General features: G+C 47.6%; 1 protein-coding gene across 3 annotated transcripts; it reads left to right on the top strand.

The window, feature by feature from the left end:
- Positions 1-73: 73 nt before the first annotated feature.
- On the top strand, positions 74-27,644 carry Sema4f (ssemaphorin 4F). 3 transcript variants are annotated; one of them, XM_021231967.2, is made up of 14 exons: positions 74-364; positions 3,050-3,201; positions 4,221-4,280; positions 4,513-4,611; positions 9,047-9,140; positions 19,276-19,398; positions 19,476-19,627; positions 20,202-20,377; positions 20,577-20,724; positions 20,857-21,079; positions 21,216-21,325; positions 21,434-21,594; positions 25,224-25,282; positions 25,526-27,644. In XM_021231967.2, exons 1-14 carry the CDS (start codon positions 205-207, stop codon positions 26,137-26,139), a joined length of 2,331 nt encoding a protein of 776 aa, XP_021087626.1. In that variant the 5' UTR covers positions 74-204; the 3' UTR covers positions 26,140-27,644. The 3 variants fall into 3 exon arrangements, with proteins under 3 accessions (XP_021087626.1, XP_005078348.1, XP_012974715.1); XM_005078291.4 differs by having other exon boundaries at positions 75-364; positions 19,279-19,398; positions 20,202-20,380; XM_013119261.3 differs by having other exon boundaries at positions 75-364; positions 20,202-20,380.
- The last annotated feature ends 302 nt before the right edge of the window (positions 27,645-27,946 follow it).

Genomic DNA, 27,946 nt, shown 5'->3' with positions numbered 1-27,946 from the left:
CCTCCACTCAATCTTGATTGGTTATAGGAAGAAACAGGTTCTCCATTGGCTCCTTCGTGAGGGGGTGGAGTCAGATTGTGTTTCATCTCGCCGCTGCAGGCCGAGCTCAGCCGAGGGGACCCGAAAGGGGCCGAGGTCCGAGCTGTAGCGGTACTGATCGGAGGCTGCCGGACGTGCCCCACCCGACATCAGGCGGAGCCAGAGATGCTGGCCAGGGCCGCGCGGCCCCGCCCGGGCCCCCGGCCGCCTCCGGTCTCGCCCTTCCCTCCGCCACCGTCGCTACTGCTGCTGCTGGCGATGCTGAGCGCCCCGGTGTGCGGCCGCGTACCCCGCTCGGTGCCCAGAATCTCGCTGCCCATCTCCGGTAAGATGCTGGGACCCCTGTCCTCAGCCCTTTGCACGGAACTCAGCCCTTGCCAGCAGGTGCCCACACCCCTCTGCCCTGCTAACCCCAGCGGCAGCATCAAGGCCCCTTCTGCGCGGTACACACCCCTCTGAGACCAAGACTGGGACATCTCATCCCATTCCACCCCACCCCACCCTATCCCCAACCTGGCCTCCTACCTCAGCTCCCAAGACACAGCCACAGTGCTTCCGGAAGCCGCCCCCCCTCCTTTCAACAAGGTGCAGCCCCTGGGAGCGCCTGGGGTTTGCCCAAGGTTGTCCATTTCAGTCCTTTATTCCTCTGCTTCCAACACATACACTCACACCCATCACTTCATTTCCAAGCCCATGGAATTCCCTTTTTCTTTCTTTCTTTCTTTCTTTCTTTCTTTCTTTCTTTCTTTCTTTCTTTCTTTCTTTCTTTCTTTCTTTCTTCCTTCCTTCCTTTCTCTCTCCCTCCCTCCTTTCCTCCCTCCCTCTCCTTCTTCCTTCCTCCCTCCCTCCCTTCTTCCCTCTCTCTCCTTCCTTTCTTCCTCCTTTCCTTCCTCCCTCCCCCTCTCTCTCTCCTTCCTCCCTCCCTTCCTTCCTCCCTTCTTTCCTTTCTTCCTCTAGTCGAGGTACCCACCTTGATCCCCAATCGAGCATTTCAGTCTTCAGCTTCATTTCCCCATTGTCCTTTCAAATGCCCTCCCACTACCATCCAGATTCAGATCTTTCCACCCACTTCCTATATGACTGGCATCTCTGGCTTTATCCTTCCCCTTCTTCTGTTATCAACTCTCTTTAACTTTCATTTCCTGGATGTTTTGTGCTCCCTCTACGCATTCCCTACTCTGAATGCTACAAAACACTTAGATGAGTCGATTCAAAATTCTTCATAAAAAACAGAGAAGGGGGCGGAGAGATAGCAAGGCATTTGACGGATTTTGCAGGAGACATGAGTTCTTTCCCCAGCACCCATATCGGGTGGCTTACAAACCACCTGCCATCCGACTCCAAGAGAACAGGACTCTGTGGTTACTTGTGTGACCATACATACAGACAAATATACATATAATAACAATAGTTATTATTAAATAACTATTTAATTATCAAAAGAAACCTAAACATTATATATTAAAAAAACAGGACAGAGCGGAGGTCCTTTATGAAGGCATGGGAGAATTCAGGGATGCTATAAAGTTCCAAATGGCATTCACACTCTCTCTGCTGAGGTGGATGTATGGTATGGGGCTTGTTTTCTTCTCAATGAAGCCAAAACTCACAACTGGGTGGAAGTAACTTACAGCTTATGCTTAGGACACATGACATCTAAGGACGCTGTGAGTCCAGAGGGAGAAGTTGGGATCAGAGCCTCTGGAGTTTCAGTTTGTGGCGAACCCATGCCCCACAAAGGGAATTTTTGTGGGTGCCAGTCTTCATTGGTACCCAGGAGTCCAGAGAGGCCTAGATGGCAGGCAAAGCAGAGCAGGTAACACAAAAGGGGCTTTGACAGTTCAGGGCTTATCCTGAGTGTCAAGAGTAGAAAGCAGAGGTGAGTGTGGCTATGGAAGGATGGGATGGGTGGGCCTCACACGGGCACATCTTGGAGTGCATGGATCAGTAGCTGGTCTGCCCTCTTGAGGGCATCCAAGCTGATGAGGCAGTGGGATTGAGAAGTACTGGTGCAGAAGTTGGGTCCCCAGAACCAGACACTGAGCAAAGGTGAATTCACACAAAGTTGTTACTGAACTTTGAATAGCTAAGAGTTTTGGATGCTGATAATGAGTTTGGTTTGGGTCTAAGCAGAATGCATGATAAGGAAGGAAGGAAGGAAGTGACCATTTATTGATGGATGGCATGCCCACTTGTTAGCCACCTTTATTCTCCCAACACTCCTGGATGGTGGTGTTTAAAGAGGAGGAAGGTGAGGCCCTAAGAGGGCTCATCTCAGTGCACGCAGTTGGCAAGTGGAAGAACCACGTTTAAATACAGGCTGGTCTAGTTCGGAAATGCACATTCACCCCACTCTCAGTTTGGGTGGGATGGGATAAGGGGAAGCCAAGGGTGTAGGGTGTAAGAGGAGGTGCACCCCAAATGTGTCGGCAAAAGAGTGCTTGCTGTGGTGCAACACACCGTTGATCCCAGCTGGCAGGAAGCTTGGGCTACATAATGAGAGTGTGTCTTTAAAAAACTGAAGGATATCAGGAAGTACTAGTACTTTCTATAGCTTATTTAATGTTTTGTATCACATTGCTGTGAGTAGAAGAGACATTTAATATTTGTGCCATTATTTTTAAAGTGTTTTTTTTTTTTATGAGACAGGGTTTCTCTGTATTGTTTTGGAGGCTGTCAGACCAGCCCAACCTTGAACTCACAGAGATCCGCCTGCTGGGATTAAAAGTGTGCACCACCACCGCCCGGCTAAAGTGTTCTTTTTCTAGAAAAAGCGTGCCTGACTGGATTGTGTGCTAACTATTCTGGTCTTCTCAGTTATCTTTAACTGGGGACAGGGAGATGGTTGGCTTGTCCAGGTTCTCATTTCTTTTCTTCTTCTTTTTTAAAATCCTTGTTGGCTGTCAAATAAAGAGTCCTCAGGAGATAACAAAAATCGGCCTCCTTTGGGGACCTTATGTTTCTGAAGGGATGGCTGATGTCATTCTCCCCTCTCTTCTCTTCCTTCTAGAGGCTGACTCCTATCTCACCCGGTTTGCTGCCCCTCACACATACAATTATTCTGCTCTCCTTGTGGATCCTGCTTCTCACACACTTTACGTTGGTGCTCGGGACAGCATCTTCGCTTTAACCCTGCCCTTCTCAGGGGAAAGACCTCGAAGGGTGAGAGATCACAATGGGGCTGACCCAGAGCCCATAGCGTACATTTAAAGCCATCGTTCTGTGGGCTGTTGGTGGGAGAGTTTCATAATAACTAAAGATGTAGTGGAGCAGAAGGAGAGAGAGAGGGAGCCTGCAGCATCGTGAGTGACTCGGGGGCGGTGGGTGATGGGCGGGAGGGGAGGGTTTTCGGTGAGTGACTATGGTGGGTATGGTTAATGCCATCACTGTGTTGAATAGAGGATGAGGCAGAGGACACCAACACAGGGTGTAAAGCCTTTGTCAGTCTGCCAGTAAGGGAGGAGATACCTGTCTTGGCTGTGATGGGGAGACATGGTAATGGGGGAGGCTTTGAGGGACTCATGATGGTGGGGGAGGGTACAATGGCACAGGTGGCAGGAGGCAGAGGTCACTAGAATGGTGACTTTCCAGGGAGAGTTTGCAAACCGTTTTCACCACGTATTAGTAAGAACTCTAGTATACCCGATACAGTGCACAAGTATGTAAATGTAAATGTGTCCTGACAGAAAATTTCTTTGGACCAGCATTGCGAGCCATACATGTGACAAATTCTGATATATTCTATTTCCTTTAGAATGTGGTTTGGGGGTATGCTCAGTAGGTGACGTGCTTGCTTAGTGTGGGCAAAGCCCTGGATTTGATCTCCAACACCTCATAAAGTCTTGTGTGGTGGTGTATGCCTGTGATCCTGGAACTGGGAAGGTGGACACAGGAGGATCAGAAGTTCAAGGTCATCCTCAGCTCTACAAAGAGTTTGAGGCGGACCTGGACTGTCTGAGACCTTGTCTCAAAAATAAAAATGTGGTTTTGATTTCATAGTTGATTTTGTAACTCATTAATGGGTGGAGGATTTCCACTTTGAAAAGACATGCAGTGAGTGGGAAAAATCTTGGAAGTTTCCAGATTGTTGAGATTTGTAGAACCATATCTTCCCCCCAAACTCAGTGTGCAGGGGGGCCGGGGAAGGGAACCTGGAGAAAAGAGTTCTTTTTCTTTCTCAGATTGACTGGATGGTGCCCGAGGCTCACAGACAGAACTGTAGGAAGAAAGGAAAGAAAGAGGTAGGTGTGAGCCCACAGCCTGTCCTTAGAGTCTGTGGGAACCTTGACCTAGCCCTGACTTTGGGTCAGCCCCAGTAGTGCTCCTATCCTGAAGGGTCCAGGTAAGGACTTTACCACCACACATCACCCATACTCCCCCATACCACAGCTGCCTCTAACTGTCTGTACCTGATCCTATCCTTCCTTGTACCCACTGCTTCTGATTCTCTCTAACCATCTCTGACCCCCCCAGGACGAATGTCACAATTTTATCCAGATTCTCGCCATTGCCAATGCCTCTCACCTCCTCACTTGTGGCACCTTCGCTTTTGATCCGAAGTGCGGGGTTATTGTGAGTGACAGGGGCAGAAGGAGAGGGAGAGGGAGCCTGCAGCAGTGTGAGTTACTTGGGGGTGGTGGGTGGGTTGGGAGGGTGGGAAGGGTTTTTTTGTGTGTGTGTGAGTGACCATGTTGGGCATGGTTAAGACAACCATAATATGAAATAAATATGGGGGAGGGGGATAGAGGATGCCCTCACAGGGGAATGGGAAAGGGAGATTGTAGAGGGTAAAGTATGCTAAGTGTAACAAGAAGTAGTGAGATGGTGAATGGAATTAGGGTTGCTGAGACTGGTTGGCCTGGGGATCGGACAACCTCACAAGATACTTCAGAAGGCAGATACTCACGCTTCTTTGCCCACTGAGTGAACAACCCAATCTCTCTTCTCCCATAGCATGCCTCATCATCTTCTGGCATCCTCTGCCAACCCCATTCTCTACAGGATGTGACTCTCATGACTTCTGATGTCACCGCCATGTAATGTGGTACCAGCTGGCTCTATGTTCTCAATATTGCCTTTGGGGTGAGCCGCTCTGTCAACCACATCTTCTTCTGTTCATTGGTGAAGGCCTGTAGACTTTCCCACCCTTAAACCCAGGCAGGCTTGGCATGAATTTATTGTTGATGGTGTCTAGTCTAGTCACAACTATATATTTGGAACTCTGACCTTTCTCTGTTAATTGCACAGTAGTCATCACTGATCTTCTGGCAGCAGATTTGTGACTGAGTCCTGGGGTGAGTCAAAGACCCTGTGCACACAGGCTGTGTGGCATATTTCTTTCTTGACTTTGACCCTGGACTGCAGATGATGTCTGCGCTAATACAGTGATCTGCTTGGGCTAGGCAGTATACATCTCCACATACCTCTGTTCAAGGGCAGCCTCCTGTCTCTGGCTTGGGATGAACCCGGTCGGCACCCAGGGCCTTCCTCAGGGTTAGTTGGCCTTGGTCAGTTCTTTTCATATGCTCTTTATAAGAGTCTGGGTGATTCTCTTGGCCTGGGAAGGCCTATTGGTTCTGGATGGTATTTGAAAACCCCTGTATTCCAGCAATCAGTATTGAGGCTTTAGTTCTTTTCAGTTCCCACCAGGCCCACAAGGTAGCAGAGCTATTTTTCTTGGTCTGCTCAGGCAGAGGGATCCCAGAGGAATGGATGTCAGAGTCAGGGATTATGCATAGTGTGATCATCCCAACTCATCTTCTTGGGCTCTCCTTTCTTCCTGGGATCTCTCAGGACCCTAATGGGTCCTAGCCAAAGCACCTAGATGGAAAATGTTTAGGCCATGCCTGGGGTGATCAGTGTGACATGGGCCCCATCCATTCTTGAGAGATGTCAGCAATGACAGGTGAAGCCAGGGTTCTGTGTCCCACCAGTTCACCTCACCAGCTCAGTGTTTTCTCTCAAGTCATCTACCTAACAGGATGAGCTGCGGGGCCATTCTTTGGAGGGAGATGTTAGGTCTTTTAGCCCTCCAGGCTTCGCCCCACCTCTGCTCAGTAGACCTTTTAACACCCTCTGCTGCTTTTACCTACCCTGTTCTGTTTGACTATGTCCTTGCTTTACCTATAGTGCTGAACTTCCCATGCCCCTGACTAATGATATCGAGACTGTGGACAACCGTTTCCTGAAAGCTTTGATCGAGACACAACACACTCATTGATGATCGTGGAGAAATGAGGGTTCTTATGAAGCCCCGGCTCTGCCAGTGTTAGCAGTGGAGTCCTGTCTTTCAGTTCCAGCGTCCGTCACACATTGGAAGACAATATTTTAATGTGACTTGTTGAGAGAACTCCAGCCATTAATAGAGAAAAGTACTAGGCTTCAATAACGATCACCAGAAAGACAATGGCCATTCACTCCATTGTGGGCTTAGGTACCTTATGTTCACAATTAAGTTTAAATTTATCATCATATCATGATATTCAGGTATGATTTACTTCTATTTTATAAGCAAGGAAGCAGACAATTCAGATACCATGGCTAAGATTATGCAATTAGCAGAGGCAGAGCCAATATTTGAGCTGGGTTAGTCTAGATATGTCCTACAACCCTGTCTGTGTGGCCAGCCTGCCACCCAGGGGGCTTCATCTGGCTTCAATCTCTTATGGCATCTAACATGATTCATGCATCTTGGGTCTTTTATATGCCTTCTATTTTTTTTTTTGTCAAGGCCAAAGGGCCAATTCTAATTTCACTGCTCAGGGAGAGCCTTCCTGTCCATCCCCAGATTTCAGCTTTAGGGACAGGCCTTCACCACTGTTGTTAGTGAGAGACTGTCTACTGACATGGTTATGATGTAATGAAGTATCTCCACATACAAATAGAGAAAATCAGCGAGACGATCTTCCATTTTCAAATCAGTTCAAGGTCATTTTGAACAAAGAATAATCAGAACCTGTCTGTTAATGGGTGGCTCACATTCTCAAAGGTGAGAAGGTTAGAGGATATGAAGATGGCACTAGGAAAAACTGGAGGGTGCTAGTCTTGATATGTTGAGTTTTAAGAAGCGGACAGACAACCTTTGTGAGAAAACCCACTAGTCAATGGAAATATGGACTTAGATTTGGAGGGCATGGGGCTCATTGGAGGGCATCAGTCTTAGAGGGTTTGACCAGTGGTTTAAACAGAAAGGCTGGAAATAGAGGAATGATTGGGACATTTGAATGATATGTTAGAAAGACTATGGAGAGATCCTAAGAATATTTATGGTGGGGCTAGAAAAAGAAGGTGCTAGAGAAACAAATATCAAATGGGAAAAGGGACTCCAGGAAGATAGAGTTTCAAGAGCCAAGGAAAGAAATATTTTAAGGAAATGAATATGCTAAATGATACATTGAGATTGAAGTGGATTGGGACCAGGAAATGGCCTTTTTTGGTCTTTGGTGAAAAGAAAGGGAGCAGTTTTAGGTACAGAGGTGGGAAAACAGTTTGTTTTTCAGGAATAATAGGTGATTTGTTTGGAACAAAGATCATTTTAAGAAGTAGTAGGAAATAAGTAGGTTGAGTTAGAATTTGTACTCTAGGCAATGATGGACAGTGTGCATGTGCGTGCGTGCGTGTGTTCGTGAGTGCGTACGTGATTCTGAAAGAGTGATGTGATGTAAGTGTGGAGGTAAGTCAGGGGTGGATCTACTCAGCATAGGGAAGGAGTAGCTCAGACGAGAGAGAAGAAGTGCAGCCACAGTAGGTGCTAACTGCACTTCTAGAGGGCCAGAGCACCTAGGTAATCACAAACCATCTTTCTCTTCAGACAAGGGTGTCCTCATTACCACACACTGGAGGGTGCTTCTGTGGGGTCTTCCATTCCAAAAGGCTCTTTTGACCCAATGTCTCCTTTTGGAGAGGCCACCAGATTACATCTCAATTTTACAGGCTTTCTTTAAGAATTGCATCAGCAAAATCAAACCTTGCAGCAAAGAGGAACAAAGGGGATGGTCCAGCATTAAGTTCAGAGAATTTGTCCTTATTTCACACCTCTGACTAGCATCAGAACAATTAAGCTGCAGCCAAAGCAATGTCTACTTGAGTTTGCTAGCTAGAGCCAGCACTCCTGGCGTGTCCATGCTATAACTTTGATTTGAAACCAACTACAGTAATGTTCCTCTGAGTCCTAGTGTGAAACCATCATTTGCTTCTACTTTGAGGTGTTATCTTGAAACTCTCCTAGTGCTGTATGCTAGACTAAGGTCACTTGTGACTGGCCCTGGTGGGAGCCTTCTGTCTGTCACCTCCGCCCTTGTGGAGGTCTCTGAGAGAAGAAGATACTTGCCTATCAAGCCCTCAGATCATGATCTGAACTTTGGGTCATTCTTCACCGGCTTCACAGTTTCCTTCTCTGCGTGGATATGGGACCCCGAGCCTCTCTCTCTTCCATCCTTGGGTGGGAGCTGAGGGAAAATGATACTTTGTTTTCTTCAAGCTCGTGAGCTTCAGCTGGGCTTTTCTTTACCTTTCTTCAGAGCCCCAGCCTTCAAAAGACCGTGTGTTTCCTCCCAAGCTGAGGGAAAATGATACTTTGTTTTCTTTAAGCTCCAGAGCTTCAGCTGGGCTTTTCTTTACCTTCCTCAGAACCCCAGCCCTCAAAAGACTGTCTGCTTCCTCCCATCTCTTTTTGTTTGTAGCACTTTCACATAGTTATGTAGCTACAAACTCCAGAATTTCAGAGGACAGACCTATGTCTGGCCTCATGGCATTTCTAGGGCTGGGCTAGGTATACTTTCATGAGGACGTATGGGGTACGGGTTTGAGGGCAAAGAGGAGTAAAGCAGAGAAGGGAAATGGATGGGCGGAGGAACCAGGAGTGAGATGCCTGAATATGGGGATGGGAGCGGGGGCAGTGGGAGATGAATGGAAATGGTCTTTTCCTCCGTTTGATCTTATGTTTACTTCTCACCATGAACCTCCCCATAAACCCTAAACCACCCGCCCCTCCCCTTCTGGTCTGTAGGATGTGTCCAGTTTCCAGCAGGTTGAAAGGCTTGAGAGTGGCCGGGGGAAATGTCCTTTTGAGCCAGCTCAACGGTCAGCAGCTGTAATGGCTGGTGAGTGGGGAGAGACAAGAACCGGTGATTCTTGTTCTAACAACCTTCTTCCCCACCCTTGCTGCTCGAGTTTCTGTGTCTTTTCTTCCCTTGGAATGTCTGCTGCACTCACATCTCCCTTTCCTGATGGTCCCTGAGTTCCTGTGTCCCTGACTACTACATGTCCCCACAGGATATTATTTCCCCAGGCTCCTCTCTAGAGAATGTGGTCTCTGCACCTGTAATGTGATTGTTTTTTCCGTGGATCCCGTTTCCTTCTCTGATAGCATCCTTCCCCCAACCCGTTTGTAAGAGGAATTGTTGCAATGCATATTGTAATACATTTGGACAGAGCACTTTAAAAAGCATGATTTAGAATAGCACTGTCCAACTTATCTTTATGTGATAACTAAAATGATCTAGATCTTTGTCTGATTCGGTAGGCTCTTGCTACCTTGGCTATTAAGCCCTTGAAATGTGACTACTGCAATGGAATGAGGGAATTTTAAATTAAGTTGAATTTAATTTAGTGTAAGTGGCCCCATGCGTCTTGAGGTTATCACTTAATGCACTTCTAGAATATCTCTACTTAGAAAACCACTTCCAGTATTTTAGGATATTCTTTTCTAGTCTTTAAAATGTGTTCACACACCCGTATACACTTAACACACGTTTCGTTGGTTCTTTGTTTGTTCTTCAAGGGAATGACTGTTTTTCACTTCCTTTCATTACCTCCTTTGAGGAAGCCACCTGCAATTACTCAAGTGTGGACCCCGCCTAAACTTCTTTTGGAGATGATGAATTCATTGACATAGAGAACAGATTGCCTTTGTACTGCATAACCCATATTTTATAAAGGGGAGGTTACCGCACGTAGGCTCTCCAAATTCAGAGAAAAGCCAGCTATTTCCTCAAGACAGTGCAGAACAGGCAGGAACAGAATAGGAATATTAGGTGTGCATCGTAACATTTAAATCACTTAATTTCTAGCATGAATACAATTTTGAACTTTGTCACGTAACTTGACTTTATAGAACTTTCTATATGACTTTTTGTTGTCCTTTTGAGACAAAGCCACATGTAGTCCAAACTAGCCTCAAACTCTCTATGTTGCCAAAGGTGAGTCTAAACTCCTACCTTATGCTCCTGGCCTAGAATGCTGGAATGATAGATATACACCTGCCTTATCAACACTGGTGAGAGAACCCAGACTTTGTGTGTGCTAGGCAAGCCTTCTACCGACTCAGCTGTATCCCCAGCCTCTGAAAATACTTGTGAAGACATTTTTAAAAAACAGGGTCTTACTATGTAGCTCTGGCTGTCCTGGAACTCACTATGTAGACCAGGCTAGCCTTGAACTCATAGAGATTCACCTGCCTCTGTCTCAAGTGCTAAAATGAAAGGCATACTCCGCTATGCCCAGCTATGAAGACAGTTTTTGATGACATTATGCTATTCATCTTCTTATTAAATAGTTCCAAATTGTTGTTATTTTATGTTTCTCTCCATAATGTTACAATGAACAAGATTTGGTCATTCAGGGTTCCTAGAAATTGGTTACCACATCAAAGGGTGTGATATTTTATGGCTCATTATCAGATGCTAATTGAATTTTAGATGGGGTGTACAAATTCACACTCTAAGCCAGCAATGTATGAGGGTAATCTGTTTTCTCACATTAATTTTGCCCTAGTATATTGTTGTCATTTAAGAATATCTGTGCTAATCTGAGGCTGAAAGTGGCACGTTGTTTTAATTTGTGTTCCTTTGAATGTTAGTGAAGTTGAACTGTTTTTATCATGTTGTAGTACTTATTTTTGCTCCTTCTTGGGTAAATTCTCAGTTGAGATATGATATTAGTGTTCCAAGCCACACCTTTTCCTCTAGTGTGTGTGTGCATGTATGTGTATGATTTTTTAATTTTATTTTATGTGTATTAATGTTTTGCCTACACGTATGTCAATGCACCATGTTTATGCCTCGTGCCTTCAGAGGTCAGAAGAGGGGATCAGATCCCTGGAAATGGAGCTGTGGATGTTTGTGGGCAACTATGTGCCTGCTTAGAATTGAACCTGGGTCCTCTTGAAGAAAGAAAGTGCTCTTAACCACTGAGTCATCTTTCCATCCTTGATTTTTATTTTAGTTTATTTTTTTTGAAACAGCATCTTTCTATGCAGCCCTGACTATCCTGGAACTTACCATGTAGACCAGGCTGGCCTCAAATTCACAGAGCGATGCCTGTCTCTGCCCACCTAGGCTGTGATTAAAGGTTTGTTCTTCCACACCTGGCTTCAAATTTTCTAGTTTTTAAAGCTCAGTCCTTCTTCTAAAGAACAGATAGCCATTTTCCCTTTTAAAAGGTTCCCTTAGATTTAATTCTTTGAATATTTGGAAATTATTTTAGTGAATGGTGTGAATGGAGCTCAACGTCCATCTTTCCTAGACTTGGACTACAAAAGTGAATTTTTTTCCCTTATGTCTGACTTTATTTTTAGGAAAAGTTTTAAAAGATAAGCAGATTAAATCACTCTTCAGTCATACAGTTGATGACTCTCTGTTTAAAAGTAAGCAGAGAGCTGAGTAACTATAGCATCCAGTCATCATGATCATCACTATTTACTGTTGGAACCATGAGACCTTGTTTGCACTCGTTCATGTTTGAATAAAACATTTTTCTTGGCTTTTTACCAGTATCTTTGGAAAGCCTCTGAATTGGTCGCTGGGGTCATTAGGAAGGATTTCTGAGTTGTAGCTGTTGTCGGCACTGCTGGAGCCTGCAGACTTGGGTATCAGCACAAATGACTTAGCTGTAGGCCCTGGAAGCATGCTTCCTTCTAAGCAATACTCTCTAAGCATGTGAGAGTCTCTGGTTAACTTCTCTGTTTCATCAGGAAGAAAATTCATATTAGGACATGGCTTAAGGGGACAAATTTCATTTTTAAGTTTATTTTATTGGTTGAAAGTTATTATTTTATTAAAAATTCTTCTCCAAAGTCCATCTTGATTTGTGTTTTTTCCTTTCCTTTCCTTTCCTTTCTTTCTTTCCTTTTTTTTTTTTTTTTTTTTTGAGACATGGTCTTACCATGTATCTTTGGATGGCATGGACCTGGCTAAGTAGATTTAAGTAGATTAGACTAGCCTTGAAATTGTAGAGATCTGCCTGCCTTTGCCTCCTGAGTGCTGAGATTAAAGATGTACACTACCCCTGGCCTGATTGTATTTTGATTGGCATTTCTTCCGGAGAGGTCAAACAGCTTGTCTTGTGGTTACCGGTACTTGCATTTCTTTTGGAGTAAACCTAATAAATATAGGGTCTGTTGTTGTTGTTGTTTTGTTTTGTTTTAGACAGGTTTGTCTGTTGCTCAGTCTGGCTCTGACCTACTAGTTGTCTTGCCTCAGCTGGAATAGCAGACATGAGCCACTATACCTAGCTGTAAGTTCAATTTTGAAATATGACATTTATCTGTATTGTAGTCAGATAAAATTAGCAAAATCATCTCAGTATTGTTATTTGTGATATTTATACCAGGAAAAATGTGACTATTTCGGCAATTGATTCACATTAGCCTGAAATTGTTGGCGAGTCCTTTGCAGTTTCCTTGTCTTCTGCTTGCTCTTTGAAGGTTGGCTTCCACCCAAAAGCCTCTTCTCATGCACACAGTCGTAATCTTAACTGCTCTGTGGCTTCTTTCACCACTACATTCTGATGGCTCCTTGTTCTGTTTCTGTCTCCTAGACCTGGCTGGAGAACACATATCCAACTGCCTTTTAGACAGCTGTGCTTGGATGTCCCACAATAATCTCAAAACCATCATGCCCCAACGTTAGTTCATCTTCTTCATCTGTGACCTCCAAACCTGCTCCTGCACCAGCCTTCTCTCTGGGCTCAGAGTACCATCACTCACCCAGATATCCAAGCTGGAGCCAGCTGCCCATTGCCTTTCTTTGGTCTTTCCTACCACATTTTTATTCTTATGACAGTGAACAACAACAACTTCTTCTTCTTCTTCTTCTTCTTCTTCTTCTTCTTCTTCTTCTTCTTCTTCTCCTCTTCCTCCTCCTCCTCCTCTTCCTGCTCCTCCTCCTCCTTCTTTTTTTTGGAACTCTATGGATTCCAGAACCATCCATCTGGAGGTAATGCTTCTGCCAAGGAGAATCCTGCAAATGTTCAGGTGCGCAGCTGCCACCAACCTCTTAGGTCAAATCTGACCTCTTACATTTATCTCTGCCTCTGGACAGCCACGCATACACTAAAACATGACAGGCATAGGATCCTATGTGGCCAATAGAGAGCAATAAGGGGTAAGCACTGTGTCTCTGTCTCATGAATAGACTGATGAAGAAAGGTAGCCAAGTGTTAGATAAGGAAGTAGAAAACATCTGATAGAATTGAAGCTGTCTGTCTTGAAAGATAGTCTGACCAGCAGGGTATGGTAGCATAGGCCTGTAATCCTGGCACTGGGAAAGAGGAGGTGGGAGATCAGGAGTTCAAAGTCAGTCTCAGCCACATAGTGAGTTCTAGGCTAGATTGGACATCATGAGACCTTGTCAAAAAAGGAACAGAAAAAAAGAAAGGAGGGAAGGAAGGAAAACAGAAAGGAAGGCAGGAAGGAGCCTGACCTTAAGAAGGAAAAGTAGAACATGTTCATAATCTTTTTAAAAACAAGATAATCCCTATTGTTACTTTCCCTTAAAAGTGAGATGGGGCCGGACGATGGTGGCACACACCTTTAATCCCAGCACTCAGGAAGCAAAGGCAGGCAGATCTCTGTGAATTCAAGGCCTACCTGGTCTATAAAGCAAGTTCCAGGACAGCCAGTACTGTTACATAGAGAAACTCTGTCTCAAACACACACACACACACACACACACACACACACACACACACACACTCACGCACGCACGCACGCATGCACAGTGAGGCAGGAATATAGAGTTCAAGGCTATCCTAGACTTCAAAATGAGATTACTGTTTGTTCAGCATGTATGTCTGTGTGCACTGTGCATGCCTGCTGCTCACAAGGCCAGAAGAGGGTGTCAGGTACCCCAAAACAGAAGTCAAAGATGGTTGTGAGCCAACATGTGGGTGCTGGGTGCTGGGAATCAAGCCCAGGTGCTCTTTACCACTGAGCCATCTCTCCAGCCTCCCAAATGGAAATTTGAAACTCTGATAGTGTCATGGATAATTGCTGCTGGATGCACAACTTAGCCTGTTAATTTTAGGGTGGCTAACCCTTCTGGGGCCTGTGTCCACAGGCCATCCAGACAAGTAGGGATCTGTTTCACATACAATTATGTATTTTATTAAGCTCTGAGTCCTCATCTTTTCTGGCTCTCAATCTCTTTTTAATTCCTTTTTTCTGTTTTTGAAATAAAAATGTTAATTTTTGAGTTATAAAAGTAAAAGATGTTAACTATGTAAGTATAAAGAAAAAAATTTTTAAAGTAGCCAAGTGTGGAGATACACACTTTAATTTCAAGCACTTGGAAGGTGGAGGCTGGATAATCAAGGGAAAGTTTGAGGCTAGCTTGGATGACATGAGATGCTGTCTCAACTCTCTCTACCCTTTCTCCCCAGAGAAAAAATAATCAGACTAGAAAGGTGATTTAAGCTGGAAATTCCAGCACTTGGGAGGTTGTATCAGGTGAATCAGGAGTTTGAGGCCATCCCAGGAAGATACTGTTTCAAAAAACCCAACCCAAAGGAATTCTTCTAATAACATTAGTCACAAGCAAACATTATTAACACTGTGGTTATACCATCTTCAACAGTTTTTCTGAAGATCACATACATACATATATACGCATGCACACACACACACACATACACACATGTGTGGTGTATGCCCACCCGTGTTTGAGTGCCTATGTATGTTAGTGTGTAGGCTATCAGAGGATATCAGGTGTCCCTCTCTGTCACTAGCCCTGGAGCTGAGGTAGTCAGCAAGGCCCTACTGCTTCTGCCCCACACAGTATTGGGACGACAGGGTTGCATACCGTCATGCTTGACTTTTCATGTGGGTGCTGGGGATCTGAACTCTGGTCCTCACGCTTACACAGAAGTGCTCTTACCCACTGAGTGCTCCCCAAACTCATATATATATATTTAAATGTGTTTTATAAAAATAGGACTGAATTATCCCTTATTCATGAAAATTACCAGTGTATTCACTAAACTCTACCTAACACTATGGTCATTATGCCATGGTCATGCCTTTACATGTTTTTAGTTTTCATTATCGTTTGTTTTGGTGCTGAGGTTAGATCATAGGGCCTTTGCAAGCATCTTACTGCTGAGTTTCACCCCCAGACCTCAGGCTCCTTTGTTTTGTTTTTATTTTTTTATTTTTTATCTTTTGAGACTGGATCTCACTATGTAGCTCTGGCTGTCCTGGAACTCATTATATAGATCAGGCTGGCTTTGAAATCCACCTGCTTCTGCCTCCTGAGTGCTGGGATTAAAAGCGTGCAACACTGCGCCCTGCCCTCAACCTCTTGAGATAGGGTCTCACTAGGTAGCCCAGGCTGACCTGAGTACCTAATACTCCTACTTCAGCTTTCTAAGTGTTGGGATTTCCTGGCATACATCACTGGGCCAGATGTGTATTTGAATGTTTACTGATTGGCCAAACAGTTGCACATTTATGAATACTTTACTATATTAAGGTTGCAGTTCTGTCGTATTGGAATTGAGACAGTCTTGGAGAATCTAGAATGTGTATGTCCTCCTGTGGACGTGGTCTTCATGCCTGTGTGATTGATGTCCTCCTGTGTTTAGCTGAGACCGGGGTGAGCCCCTTGATTCTCCCGGAGCACCTGGATACCTGCTAATTCCATTCCAAGGTGTCTGTCCCTTCTTCTGTCAGTGACTGTTTCTATTCCACCCTGGGTGACAGTTCTCTGCACTTGCAGGCTCCAGTGTAGCTAACTCTCCAGGGTATTGATCCCTTAGAGCATTTTGGGACCATTTGCCTCCAGTGGCTTTACATGCTTATCTGTGGCCCCTTTCCGTTAATGATTTATCGCCTTGACCCCTGAAGAGATGCTCTCTAAATGTGCGTTAACTGTCTCCTTCTCTCATCTTCCATTCTCAGGACAGACAGCTGTGGCACAACTTCTGCCAGAGTTTTGGTTTTAGAGCTGTCTGTGTATGGTGTTCTTTGGGACCCTTTTTCTTTTTCTTTTCCTTTCCAAGACAGGGTTGGTTTCTCTATATAGCTTGGAACTTGCCCTGTAAACTAGGTTGGCCTTGAACTCAGAGATCCACCTGCCTCTGCCTCCAAGTGCTGGTATTAAAGGCGGTGTCACCACCGCCTGGCTAGGGGCCATTTTTCAATCGGCTTTTCTGTATCACTTCTCTCTTCCTCTACTACCTTGCAAGTACAGAGAGTTGGCTTATGTGGGTTTCCATTTGTTGCTGGGACTTATGACTAATATTTGGGTTTTCTTTTCTAAACTTCTCTGGAAGGGATTGGGGTGTCATTTGACAGCTGCCCCTCCTCTTCTAGCAGGAAGTCAAGCGTGTGTCTCTGAAGTTTCACAGGGAGCTGTAACTGACTGTACCCAATGCCTGCCATCTGCCAGTCTCTTGCAAGGGCTCTGCAATTGTTATCTAGCATCTGCATTTATCTGAGTGGAAGGTGGCTCTCTCTCTATTCTGCATTTGAAGAATCTGGGATTTAGGAAAGTCAGCTTGCCCAGGATCCTACTATCTAGTAAGTGGTCGAGTTCAAGCCGAAGTCTTCTGATGCTGAAACCCTTTCTGAAATCTCAATTCATGCTCAACTCTTACTAACCCACTCTACCTTAGAAATACCTTCTTAGCCCATCCTCTTCACTCTCTCTGCCTTACCTGGGTCTCCACTCTTCTTGAACTGTGTGAATGGTCCTTTGCTGCTGTTTCCCCTTCCTCCTCCTCTTCCCCTTTTTAAATATAAAAATCATGTTGTCTTAATGAATTCACAAGTAAAAACATCACACAGTGAATTTAATGTAGGAGTGACTTCTTCCTCTTTCTTTCCATTTTCATTTTATGTGTGCATGTATGAATGGGTACCACATGCCTGCAGTACCCAAGGAGGTCAGAAGAGGGGACTGGATTCTCTGGATCTGGAGTCCAAGGACAGTTGTGAGCCTCCATGTGGTTGCTGGGAACCAAAACTCAGGTCTCTGTAAGAGCAGATAGTGTTCTTTTTTTTTTTTTTTTTTTTTTTTTTTTTGGTTTTTCGAGACAGGGTTTCTCTGTGGCTTTGGAGACTGTCCTGGAACTCACTTTGTAGACCAGGCTGGCCTCGAACTCACAGAGATCCGCCTGCTTCTGCCTCCCGAGTGCTGGGATTAAAGGCGTGTGCCACCAACGCCCGGCTGCAGATAGTGTTCTTAACAGCTGAACCATCTCTGTTGTTGTTTTATTTTTGAGACAGGGTCTCTCTGTGTAGCCCTGGCTGTCCTAGAACTTGCTTTGTAGACCCGGCTGGCTTTGAACTCACAGAGATCTGTTTGCCTTTGCTTCCAGAGTGCTGTGTTGAAAGGCGTGCACCATGCCCAGCCCTTCTCCTCTCCTTTTGACAGCACCTTGTTTTGTAATTCAGGCTGGGCTTCAATTTGTCATCTCTTGCCTCAGCCTTCCTACTGCTGGGATTACAGATTCTGCTTCCCACCATGCCTACCTGTTGTCGTCATCATCATCATCATCGTCATCATCGTCATCACCACTGTGGGCTCCTAATCCAGGACTTTGGGTTTATTAGGCCAATACTATACCATTGAGCTAAACCTCCAGCCTTCATTACTTTATTAGAAACCACAAGTTGATTATATTAATCTCCCCATTAAAAAAGCTCTGCAGTTCTATTCTTTACCTTGTGGGATAAAGACTACATTTCCCAGCATGGCCGAGCACATTTCACAGTTGGGCACATCTCCATGCCTCTGGCCTTGCCTCTGCGTGCTCTGCCTTTGCCCCTCTGGGCGTCAGCCACCGTGGTTCTTAGGCCTGAATATGGTTCCTCTCCTCACGTCTTTCCTACCTTTCTCCTTGAAGCACTCTCACTGGCAAACTTCATTCTTCAGAGCTGCCATGGCCTGGGGATATAGCTCAGTTGGTAGAACGCTTGCCTGACTTCTGCGGGGGTCTTGGTTTCAATCCCTGGTGCTTCCCTGCTACCCCTCAAAAGATGCTGCAACCCCCAGTAGGTATGGCTGGATCATCCCCTGTGCCTGCCTCCATCTATTGGTTCAAGACTCCTGGCCTCTGAACAAACGCCTGTCCTCCTCACTCTAGTGGGAGCCTGTGGGGACAGTGATGGCTCAGTACAGTGCCTTTACACAGTAGCTGGTGGACTCCTGCCACCTTGCTTTTTCCAAATGCCTGTGGTGCTTGAAATCTTCCAGATGCCCACGACTTTCTTTTGCCCCCATCCACTTTCTTATTCCTGTGTCTGAGCTTTTGCCCGTGTTACTCTTGGTGACAGAGCTGGCCGTCTCTCTGAATCAAAGTGTTTGTGGTTTCTCTGTTCTCTTACCGTGACTGTTCCCAGAGTGCTTGCAACCGTTTCTGTACAGGGGGAAGAGCCCCACTCCTCAGCTGTCCTCATTGTCAATAAAGCGTGCTCTCGTCAAACTGGACTGGTATTTCCCAACGTGAGGCCTGAACCGCTTGTGTCAGAGTAACTCCTGCTTGTTTCGAATGCAGGGAGTTGGGGCATGCATGCTCTGTCAACAGGTCTCCAAGCAATTCCAGTAGGCTCTTGGTGAATTGTACCAGAGTAGCGTACCCAGCAGTGTTCAGAAAGAACACAGGTTCCCTGACTGCTCCATAGTGGATAACTTGAGTAAGGTTGGGGTTTGCTGTAAAGCAAATGCTACCTCTTGGGGAGTCTCAGGACAGTCAGCTTATCACCAGTTACTGCGTTGACGCCCAATGCCCACTGGAGAGTCTTTTGTGCTTCTGCCCTACGGTAGTCTTTCTAGAAGTCTTCAGTGCGGACTTCCTACTGCAGCGCTTCCTTTCCCTTTTTTGTAAGTGGGGTGTCCCCGGTGGTGACCTGTGGTGGGTGCTCATTGTTGCTCCTCTGCTTTGTCCCACGCTCTGCCTGTGACTGCTTCTGCTTCCTGGGGTGTGTCTCTGACAGCCCATCTCCTCCCTGTCACCCAGCAGGGGGCGTCCTCTACACTGCCACCGTGAAAAACTTCCTGGGGACGGAACCGATTATCTCCCGAGCTGTGGGTCGTGCTGAGGACTGGATTCGAACAGAGACCTTGTCATCTTGGCTTAATGGTGGGGAGAGGGACGGGGTGGAGGCTGGGTAGCCCCAGGCTATGTCTGTGAAGATCTGAGGTCTTTGGTTTCTTCAGCCCCAGCCTTTGTTGCGGCTATGATCCTAACCCCGGCTGAGTGGGGGGATGAAGATGGAGACGACGAAATCTTCTTCTTCTTCACGGAGACCTCCCGAGTGTTGAACTCATATGAGCGCATCAAGGTCCCACGGGTGGCCCGAGTGTGTGCGGTGAGATCCTCTGTCCTGGCTGTCTGTCTGTCATCGCCAGTGTTTGTCCTTCTGTCTTCTCCCCTCTGGGCCTGCTTTGCCTGCCTCCTCTGTCTGCTTTGTTCGCTTTCATGGGAGCTTGAGAAATGCCAGGGAGGTGTCTCTGTCTCTACCCCCACACTTACCCTTGTGACACACTTACATTAGAAGTTGAAGGAGCTAATGATGGACCCAGGTTCAAGTCCTGCCCCACCACTTCCTGCCTCTGTGATCTAGTTTATTCTTTGGCACCTTTGAAGCACACATGTAGAATTTACATAAATAACTAATGCCAACCGGTAAGTGTTTTCAAGAGTAAATGGGGTCACGGGTCTTTGTAAGTACTCAGCTGACTTTGTCACTGTCCGTGTTTCCGTGCCCCTGTCCACCTCTGTGTCTGACCCCCAGTTTCTCACACTGCATGTCGTCTGTCTGTGTCCTCACCTGCCCATTGTGCTGTGAGGTGGGGGGGGGGGGGACCAGAGGGCTCGTCTACACCCGCTTTGCCTAATATTGGTCCTTCTGAAGAGTGTTTCCCATGTTCTTGTCACCCCAGGGGGACCTTGGGGGCCGGAAGACCCTTCAGCAGAGATGGACAACCTTTCTGAAGGCTGACCTGCTGTGTCCAGGGCCTGAGCATGGCCAGGCCTCCGGGGTCCTGCAGGATATGACCGAGCTTCGACCTCAGCCTAGAACGGGGACTCCGGTCTTTTATGGCATCTTTTCCTCTCAGTGGTGAGGGGGTCCTGGTGTGGGGGAGAGGGACAGGGCGGGAGGCCCATGGAGTCGGTGTGGTCAATGCAGGCGGACTCTCTTTCCCTCAGCTGCATGGCTCCTATGCGTTTCTCGGGGATCATCTCATTTGATAAGGGATGAGTTGCTGTCACCTAGCCCTCTCCAGATCCCTGGCTCCAATCTGTGACTCCTCCAGGGAAGGAGCTACCATCTCTGCTGTGTGCGCCTTCCGACCCCAGGATATCCGGGCAGTGCTGAGTGGTCCCTTTAGAGAGCTAAAACATGACTGCAACAGGGGACTACCTGTCATGGACAACGAGGTGCCCCAGCCCAGACCTGGAGAGGTGAGGCGGTGGGGCAGGTCTTCATCTCAGGCCCGAGTTTCACCCCTTGTCACAAAGGGCAAGCGTTGTGCTAAACACCCCGACGCTTCCTGTTCCCTGAGAAACACTGTCACCCAGACCTGTCTCCTGTAGTGTATCACCAACAACATGAAGCTCCAGCAGTTTGGGTCCTCACTCTCCCTGCCTGACCGAGTCCTCACCTTCATCAGAGATCACCCGCTCATGGACAGGCCCGTGTTTCCAACTGACGGCCGCCCCCTGCTGGTCACTACAGATACAGCGTATCTCAGAGTTGTGGCCCACAGGGTGACCAGCCTCTCAGGGAAAGAATACGATGTGCTCTACCTGGGGACAGGTATATTTAAACATCAAGCAGGTCATCTGCATAGTGCATACTGTCATTAGAGAGCGGTCCCCTGTGACATACTGGAGTCTGAGTCCCAGGCACAGTGCAAACTCTACCGTTTTCTTGCCCTTTGCCTGCCTTCTAGAGGATGGGCACATCCACCGGGCTGTGCGCATTGGAGCTCAGCTCAGCGTCCTGGAAGATCTGGCCTTGTTCCCAGAGCCACAGCCGGTTGAGAGCATGAAACTGTACCATGTGAGTTGCGTATTTGAGGGGCCAGGTGGGGAGCACGGAGTCCGCGGCCAGTTCATGACCTGGTCTGGAAGTTGTGGCACGTGTTCTCTCCCGGCTCCATTTCTGTAGGGTTGGCTCCTGGTGGGCTCCCATTCCGAGGTGACGCAAGTGAACACCAGCAACTGTGGCCGTCTTCAGAGCTGCTCGGAGTGTATCCTGGCCCAGGACCCAGTGTGTGCCTGGAGCTTCCGGCTTGATGCTTGTGTGGCCCATGCAGGAGAGCACCGTGGGTGAGTGGGGCTGCTCTGCTTTGGTCCCACGCCCTCTGTGGCTCCGCCCCTCCCATATGCCTGGCCCAGCGGCTAATGCTGCCCTGTCTGCCCTGTCTGCTGTCTGCGTGTACCTTCTTGTTTAGAGTCTGCAGCACTTGCCTGTCCATCTGTCAGCCCGTATTAGCTCTTCCGTCTGTCTGTCTGGTACTGCCTAATTAGTGCTCGACCTGCCCTGACAGTGGGACTGAGCCGCGTCAGCTGGTGACGGGCAGTGGAACCGGCACCATCTCTAGGAGACGTTTCTCAGTTTCCTCTTATCAGATGCTCTCACAGGCGCGCTCCCTCTCCTTGCTGGACTTTCTCTCCTCTCACCCTGCTGATTGCTGTCTCCTCACCCAGTCACTGAGCATCAGTGCTCCTCTTTTACACTCTGCTTAGGTGATTCCATTCCTGCCATTGTCACAAACATGTCTCTAGCAGAGCTGCAGCACAGCAGGCTTTCTTTTTGGGGCCACCAACCAGCTCCTAAATCATGAAACGGGGACTTCTTATTAGTTATAAATGCTTGACCCACTAGCTTTTATAACTTAAATTATCCTGTTTCTCTTCATCTAGGTTAGCCTCAGGGGTCTCTCTCTCTCTCTCTCTCTCTCTCTCTCTCTCTCTCTCTCTCTCTCTCTCTCTCTCCCTCCCTCCCTCCCTCTATCTCTATCTTTCTCCCTCTCTCCCTCTCTCCCTCTCTCCCTCTCTCCCTCTCTCCCTCCCTCCCTCCCTCCCTCCTTCCCTCCTACCTCTTCTCCCTGCTTCCCATGTCTGTCTGTCTGGAGGGTACCTGGCTTCTGGCCCCAGACGTCCCTCTCTCTCTCTCTCTCTCTCTCTCTCTCTCTCTCTCTCTCTCTCTCTCTCTCTCTCTCTCTCATTCTCTCCTCTCTTGAGCCTGGATTTCTCCCTCTACGTATCCTCACTGCCTGGAAGCCCCACCTATCCCTCTCCTGACTGGCCATTGGCAGTCAGCCTTTTATTAGAGCAATCAGGTATCTTAGTCAGGCAAGGTGAAACAAATGTGACACATCTTTACATAGTTAAACAAAAAACACACAAACAAACGTAACGCGTCCTTACGTCATTAAACAAGTGCAGCATAGACAAATGCAGTGGGCATTTACACGGTTGAAGTAATATTCCGCAGCATAAACAAATGTGGCCCATCTTTACATAGTTGAAGCAATACCCATGTAAACCTGTACCTCATACTTGCCCACAGTGCTTCATAAGCAGCCCAGACAGGCCCAGTCTACATGCATTGGGCTTTCCTCTTTCCCTCACGTGCTCATCTCGGTAAACTGACTGCTGTCCTGCAGGTGCTCACACGGGACATTATACACACTGTGCTGCCATTGATGGACTCCAGACCCAGAGCGAATCATTGCTCTTCTGGCTTCTCCCACTGCCATAATGTGTCCATATGATGTACTGGTGTGTGTGTGTGTGTGTGTGTGTGTGTGTGTGTGTGTGTATGTGTATGTGTGTGTACAAGGACCAGCAAGTACATGCTATTGCTCCTGCATGTGTGTGGAGGTCAGAGGACAGCCTCTGGCGCTAGTCTTCACTTTCCACTCCGACACATCTGTCTTGTGGTTCACTATTGTGTGTTTGAGCTAGCTTCCTGCAAGCTTTCCCCCCCCCCCCGTCAGCAGGGGTGCACTGCCTGCAAGCCCCAGCTCCTTCTGTTTCCCCTCTTCAGTCAGCAGGGGTGCGGTGGGATCCCTGGGATGACGGAGACCTCCCTGCTATGGCCAACTTTTATGTGTGTTCTGGGGACCAAACTCATTCCGCCAGGTTTGCGCGGCAGGTGTTTCATCCACTGGGAGTCCCCACCCAGTCGCTTCTACTGGGCTGCGCTTCAGCCTCCTCGATGACCTTCTCTTGCTCACTTAGGGCTTCACCACCTGTTTGCCTCTCAGCGGTGACCTAAAAAATATGCCATACAGAAGCAACCCCCGACATCTCACTCACCCCGTCTCTCTAGCCCATAAAGACTCACCTAGAAACATTTTATTCTCGGAAATTTTAAACACATTCAAAAGTAGAGAGGCTAACAAGATAAATTTCCATATATCCACCCCTTCCATCCCTGATGCCTGGCCAGTCCTATATTTTTAACAACTTCACCCCCAGTTATTTTGAAACAAATCTTAGATCTCATATCACTTTATCCATAAACCTTTGAGTTATCTCTAACATACAAGGGTGCTTTGAAGGGTAGGGGCATGCTGGAGAGATGGCTCAGCAGTTAAGAGCTCAGGTTCAATTCTCAGCTTCTACATGATGGCTCCCAGTTCTGGGCTCCGGTGCCCTCTTCTGGCCTCTGAAGGCACTGCACACACACGTAGTGGGTCTAGAGGGAAAAAAGGTGGAGGCTGCCAGAGGAATGACACCTGAGATTGTCCTCTGACCTCCCCGTGTACGCACACAATCTGTGCACACACAAACACATACATACACACATGCAAAATAAATAGCCATGTTGCATAGAGTAATATTACCTATTATAACCATACCCAATTTTTTGGGGGGGGCGGGGAGTTCAAGACAGGGTTTCTCAGTGTAGCTTTGGAGCTTGTCCTAGGACTCGCTCTGTAGACCAGGTTGGCCATGAACTCACAGAGATCCACCTGCCTCTGCCTCCCGAGTGCTGGGATTAAAGGTGTGTGCCACCACTGCCCAGCCATACCCAATTCTTAATTTCTTAGTGTCATCAAATATCCTGTCAATGTTTCCGTTTTCTCATTTGCATATACTTGCATAAACAACCTGTATAAATCAAGATTCAAATAATACCATCAATCCTAGTAGGCTTATGTTTCATAAGTATCTCTCAATTTGTTTTTAAAAAATTGAGATGAGGTCTTAATCTGTAGTGGGGCTGGCTACAGTACATTCTAGACAACCAAGCTAGAACTCACTGTATATAACCTGGGCTGACCTCAAATTCATGTGATCTTTCCCGCCTCATCCCCCCACACACTGAGATTATAGACATCATGATTCATGCCTGATTCTAACCTGGGGTCTACGCCTGCTAGGCAGGCATCCTTCCCCAAACGAAATTCTCAGCTGTTAATCTTTGATATGGATTCCCTCAATGGAGCATCTTTTGGCTAGCTGTTTGCAGAATACTTTTTCAAAGCAACGCTGAGATTTCCTGTTTTGAAGCCCTGTGGTGTACCAGGCTAGCCTCACACACACGGCCTTTTTCATGGGGCGGGAGGTTTAAGCTGAAGTCCTTACTGCTTAACCAGCGTTCCCACCTGTTGAGTCACCTCCCTGCTTTAAGTAAGAGAAATCTTGTAGTTATGGACTTTTCTCTTCCTTTTAGGGCGTATCCACCAAGCATCTTTCCAACAGATTGTCTTCTAGGAACATGTATAGAATCTGGCAGGGCAAATGCCTTGAGGAGCGTAAGGGGTATTAAGGAGAGATTTGGTGGTGGGGAGAATGCTGACTAACTCCAGGGTGGTTTGTAAGACGGTGGGCTGTGCAGCGAATGAGTACTGTCATAACTGAGTACCGTGGTACCGTGGGGTTTTGAGGGGGATGCAGGCACACGTGAACTCTAGGTTTACCAGACATTCTCTTCTTTGTAGGATGGTCCAAGACATAGAGTCAGCGGATGTCTCCTCTTTGTGTCCGAAAGAGCCTGGAGGTCTGTATGGCTCGGTGGAATGTGGGTGGAATATACAGAAAGGGCAAGGGAGTTGTCCACTTTTGACTTAATCAAAAAACCTGGACCCGCGAAGACATGGCATCCAGGGTCGCAGGGCCTTTCCCTCTTTGGGAATCCTTTTTGGCAATGTCTCTACAACTCCATCCCATATCTGACGTCTCTCCATAAGCTCCCTCATCCTGGTAACCTCATGTCTTCTGTGCCTGTGCCTTCTCTCTACAGAACACCCGGTAGTGTTTGAAGTTCCAGTGGCTACCAAGGGCCATGTGGTCCTGCCATGTTCCCCCAGCTCCGCGTGGGCATCCTGTGTATGGCACCAGCCCGGTGGAGTAACTGCACTCAACGCCCGAAGGGATGGACTAGAGGTGGTGGTGACCCCAGGGGCCATGGGTGCTTATGCTTGTGAGTGTCAGGAGGGTGGAGCAGCCCGTGTGGTGGCTGCTTACAGCTTGGTGCGGGGCAGCCAGGGGGGACCCTCAAGCCGGGCCCACACGGTGGTGGGGGCTGGACTGGTTGGCTTTTTCCTGGGGGTACTTGCAGCATCCCTTACTCTCCTCCTGATTGGTCGCCGTCAGCAGCGTCGGCGACAGAGGGAACTTCTGGCTAGAGACAAGGTGGGCTTAGACCTGGGGGCTCCACCTTCTGGGACCACAAGCTATAGCCAAGACCCTCCCTCCCCTTCTCCTGAAGATGAACGGCTGCCCCTGGCCCTGGCCAAGAGGGGCAGTGGTTTTGGTGGTTTCCCCCCACCCTTCCTGCTAGATTCTTGCTCAAGCCCAGCCCACATCCGGCTCACTGGGGCTCCTTTAGCCACTTGTGATGAGACATCCATCTAGAGCCAGGAAAATGACTGCCAGCCCATGAGGAATCCCAGGAGCTAGCACCTACCAAGACCAGGTTTACTGGCTGTGGGAGGTGATCATGGCTGCTCAGTTCTCTTGGAGTTTGTGTGTGATCACTTGGAGGTCTGGTTCTATCCTCTGGACCTGGATAAGCTGAGGACCAGACCTTTGCCTGATTCCTGTGAGAGATCAACCCGTGACCCTTCTGCCATGGCCCCCGATCTTGGGCTCATTTGTAGCGGGAAAGAGCAAGGACATAGTTCCGACTTCTTTATGGTGGGTCCTGGACAGAAGGAAGCACCACACCACAGAGGTAGTTGGGGCTGGTGTGCACTGCGTCTTTGTGGTGGCTGTGTGATTTTCCCGTTTGCTGACTGGGGAGTGCATGATCCCCTGACTGCCTTGAGATCTCTCCCTTCTCAGTTTCCCTTTGTTCCTGGGAGAGTGTATGTCTATTCACTGGTGTGCCTAGAAGACCTGTCCATATGTGCATGAATGACAGGGCTGGTGCCTGGGTGCTTTTGGGGTGTAGGAGAGGAAGGTTGGAATGAGGGACATTGCCCATACAACTTTATCCTCTGTAGCCAGTGAGGGAAACCACGCCCCATCACCCCACAGAGTGTCTCTGACTTTGAGCAAAGTTCCCAAAGTGACCTTGTTGGTGGGAAGGACAGCAGGACATGTGGTCCCCATCCTTCTCCTTGTCTTTACCCTCTGGCTGCCACCACTGCCATGCCACTGCTGTGCTTTCCCTCTTTCCTTGGCTTCCCTTCAAAATTGACTTCACAACATTCTAAATATTAGGGGATGACAAAAGGAGTCCAGAAATGTGTACCAGGAATATAAGCAGGTTAAAGATAGACTTGCCACAGTGACTTTCACCCTTGCCCTAAAGCAGGAGTCCCCCAGCTGGGGCCCACGGACTCCCAGAATTGTATGCAAAATGTCTGTCCACGTGTGTATGTTTGGGGGGGTTGGGATGGCTTTCATCAGAGCTTAAGGCCTTAAAGAGGTTAAAGGACCACTGCCCATGGTCACCACATGTGGGGGAGGTGCTGCTCTCTGGCAGGCCCTCCCTGCCCTGCTGCCAGACCCTGGACATGCTGCTGCTGGAGATATAACATCTATCCAGTCATTGGCTCTGCACGCGCTTGAAGACACTGACGCCTCGTTTCTTGCTTTGTGATCCCCGTGTGCTCCGCTCGGTCCTGGTCTTGGCCTGTGAATGTGCCTGGCCCATCCCTGGTGAGGGGCCTCAGACTCCAGTGGTGATGCAGCCCTTTCCAGTTGACCTTTTCTGCTCTACTTTCCTTGACAGCAGCCTGTGAACTATTCAAGAGTCCCCTTGGGTTTGGAGTTACCAGTGGGTTTACGTGGGATCTTTGGCCCATAGGGATGTTGGTTTATTCATCTGTAAAGTGGGGATATACCTACCTCAAGGTTGCTGCAAGGACCACATGAGGAAATGTATAAACAATAAAGCATTGCCTATAGCAGTAGATGTTGTTTTTGTAACTGTTGCTTTATTACGCCATCGTAGCTTAACCACGTGATAATGGTGACAGATGCGGTCACTGTGAGCCCCATGCAGTAGAAGCCCCATGGGCCATCCTTTCACAGACACCTGGTCTTGGATCATCTCTGGGTGGGCCTTAGCCACTCACGTCTCAGTTTTAGTCAGATCTGTGATTTATTTATTTTTTTAAATTGTGTGTATATGTGTGTGTTGGTGTATGTATGTATGAGTGCAGGTACCTCCAGAGGCCAGAAGGGGGTGCAGGATACCTGGAGTCAAAGTTAC

This window comes from Mesocricetus auratus, unplaced genomic scaffold (assembly GCF_017639785.1).
Source record: "Mesocricetus auratus isolate SY011 unplaced genomic scaffold, BCM_Maur_2.0 Super-Scaffold_100676, whole genome shotgun sequence".
In the NCBI taxonomy this organism is placed as follows: domain Eukaryota; kingdom Metazoa; phylum Chordata; class Mammalia; order Rodentia; family Cricetidae; genus Mesocricetus; species Mesocricetus auratus.
The sequence above is the reverse complement of the archived record's forward strand: the minus strand, read 5'-3'. Positions and strand labels throughout refer to the sequence as shown.

What these genes read in the sequence shown, in the direction of transcription:
- Sema4f (XM_013119261.3), top strand. Translation starts at nt 205, where the DNA reads ATGCTGGCCAGGGCCGCGCGGCCCCGCCCGGGCCCCCGGCCGCCTCCG. An exon ending in AATCTCGCTGCCCATCTCCG is followed by an intron (nt 365 to 3,049) that starts GTAAGATGCTGG and finishes TCTTCCTTCTAG; the next exon opens with AGGCTGACTCCTATCTCACC. An exon ending in GGGTGGCCCGAGTGTGTGCG is followed by an intron (nt 19,628 to 20,201) that starts GTGAGATCCTCT and finishes TTGTCACCCCAG; the next exon opens with GGGGACCTTGGGGGCCGGAA.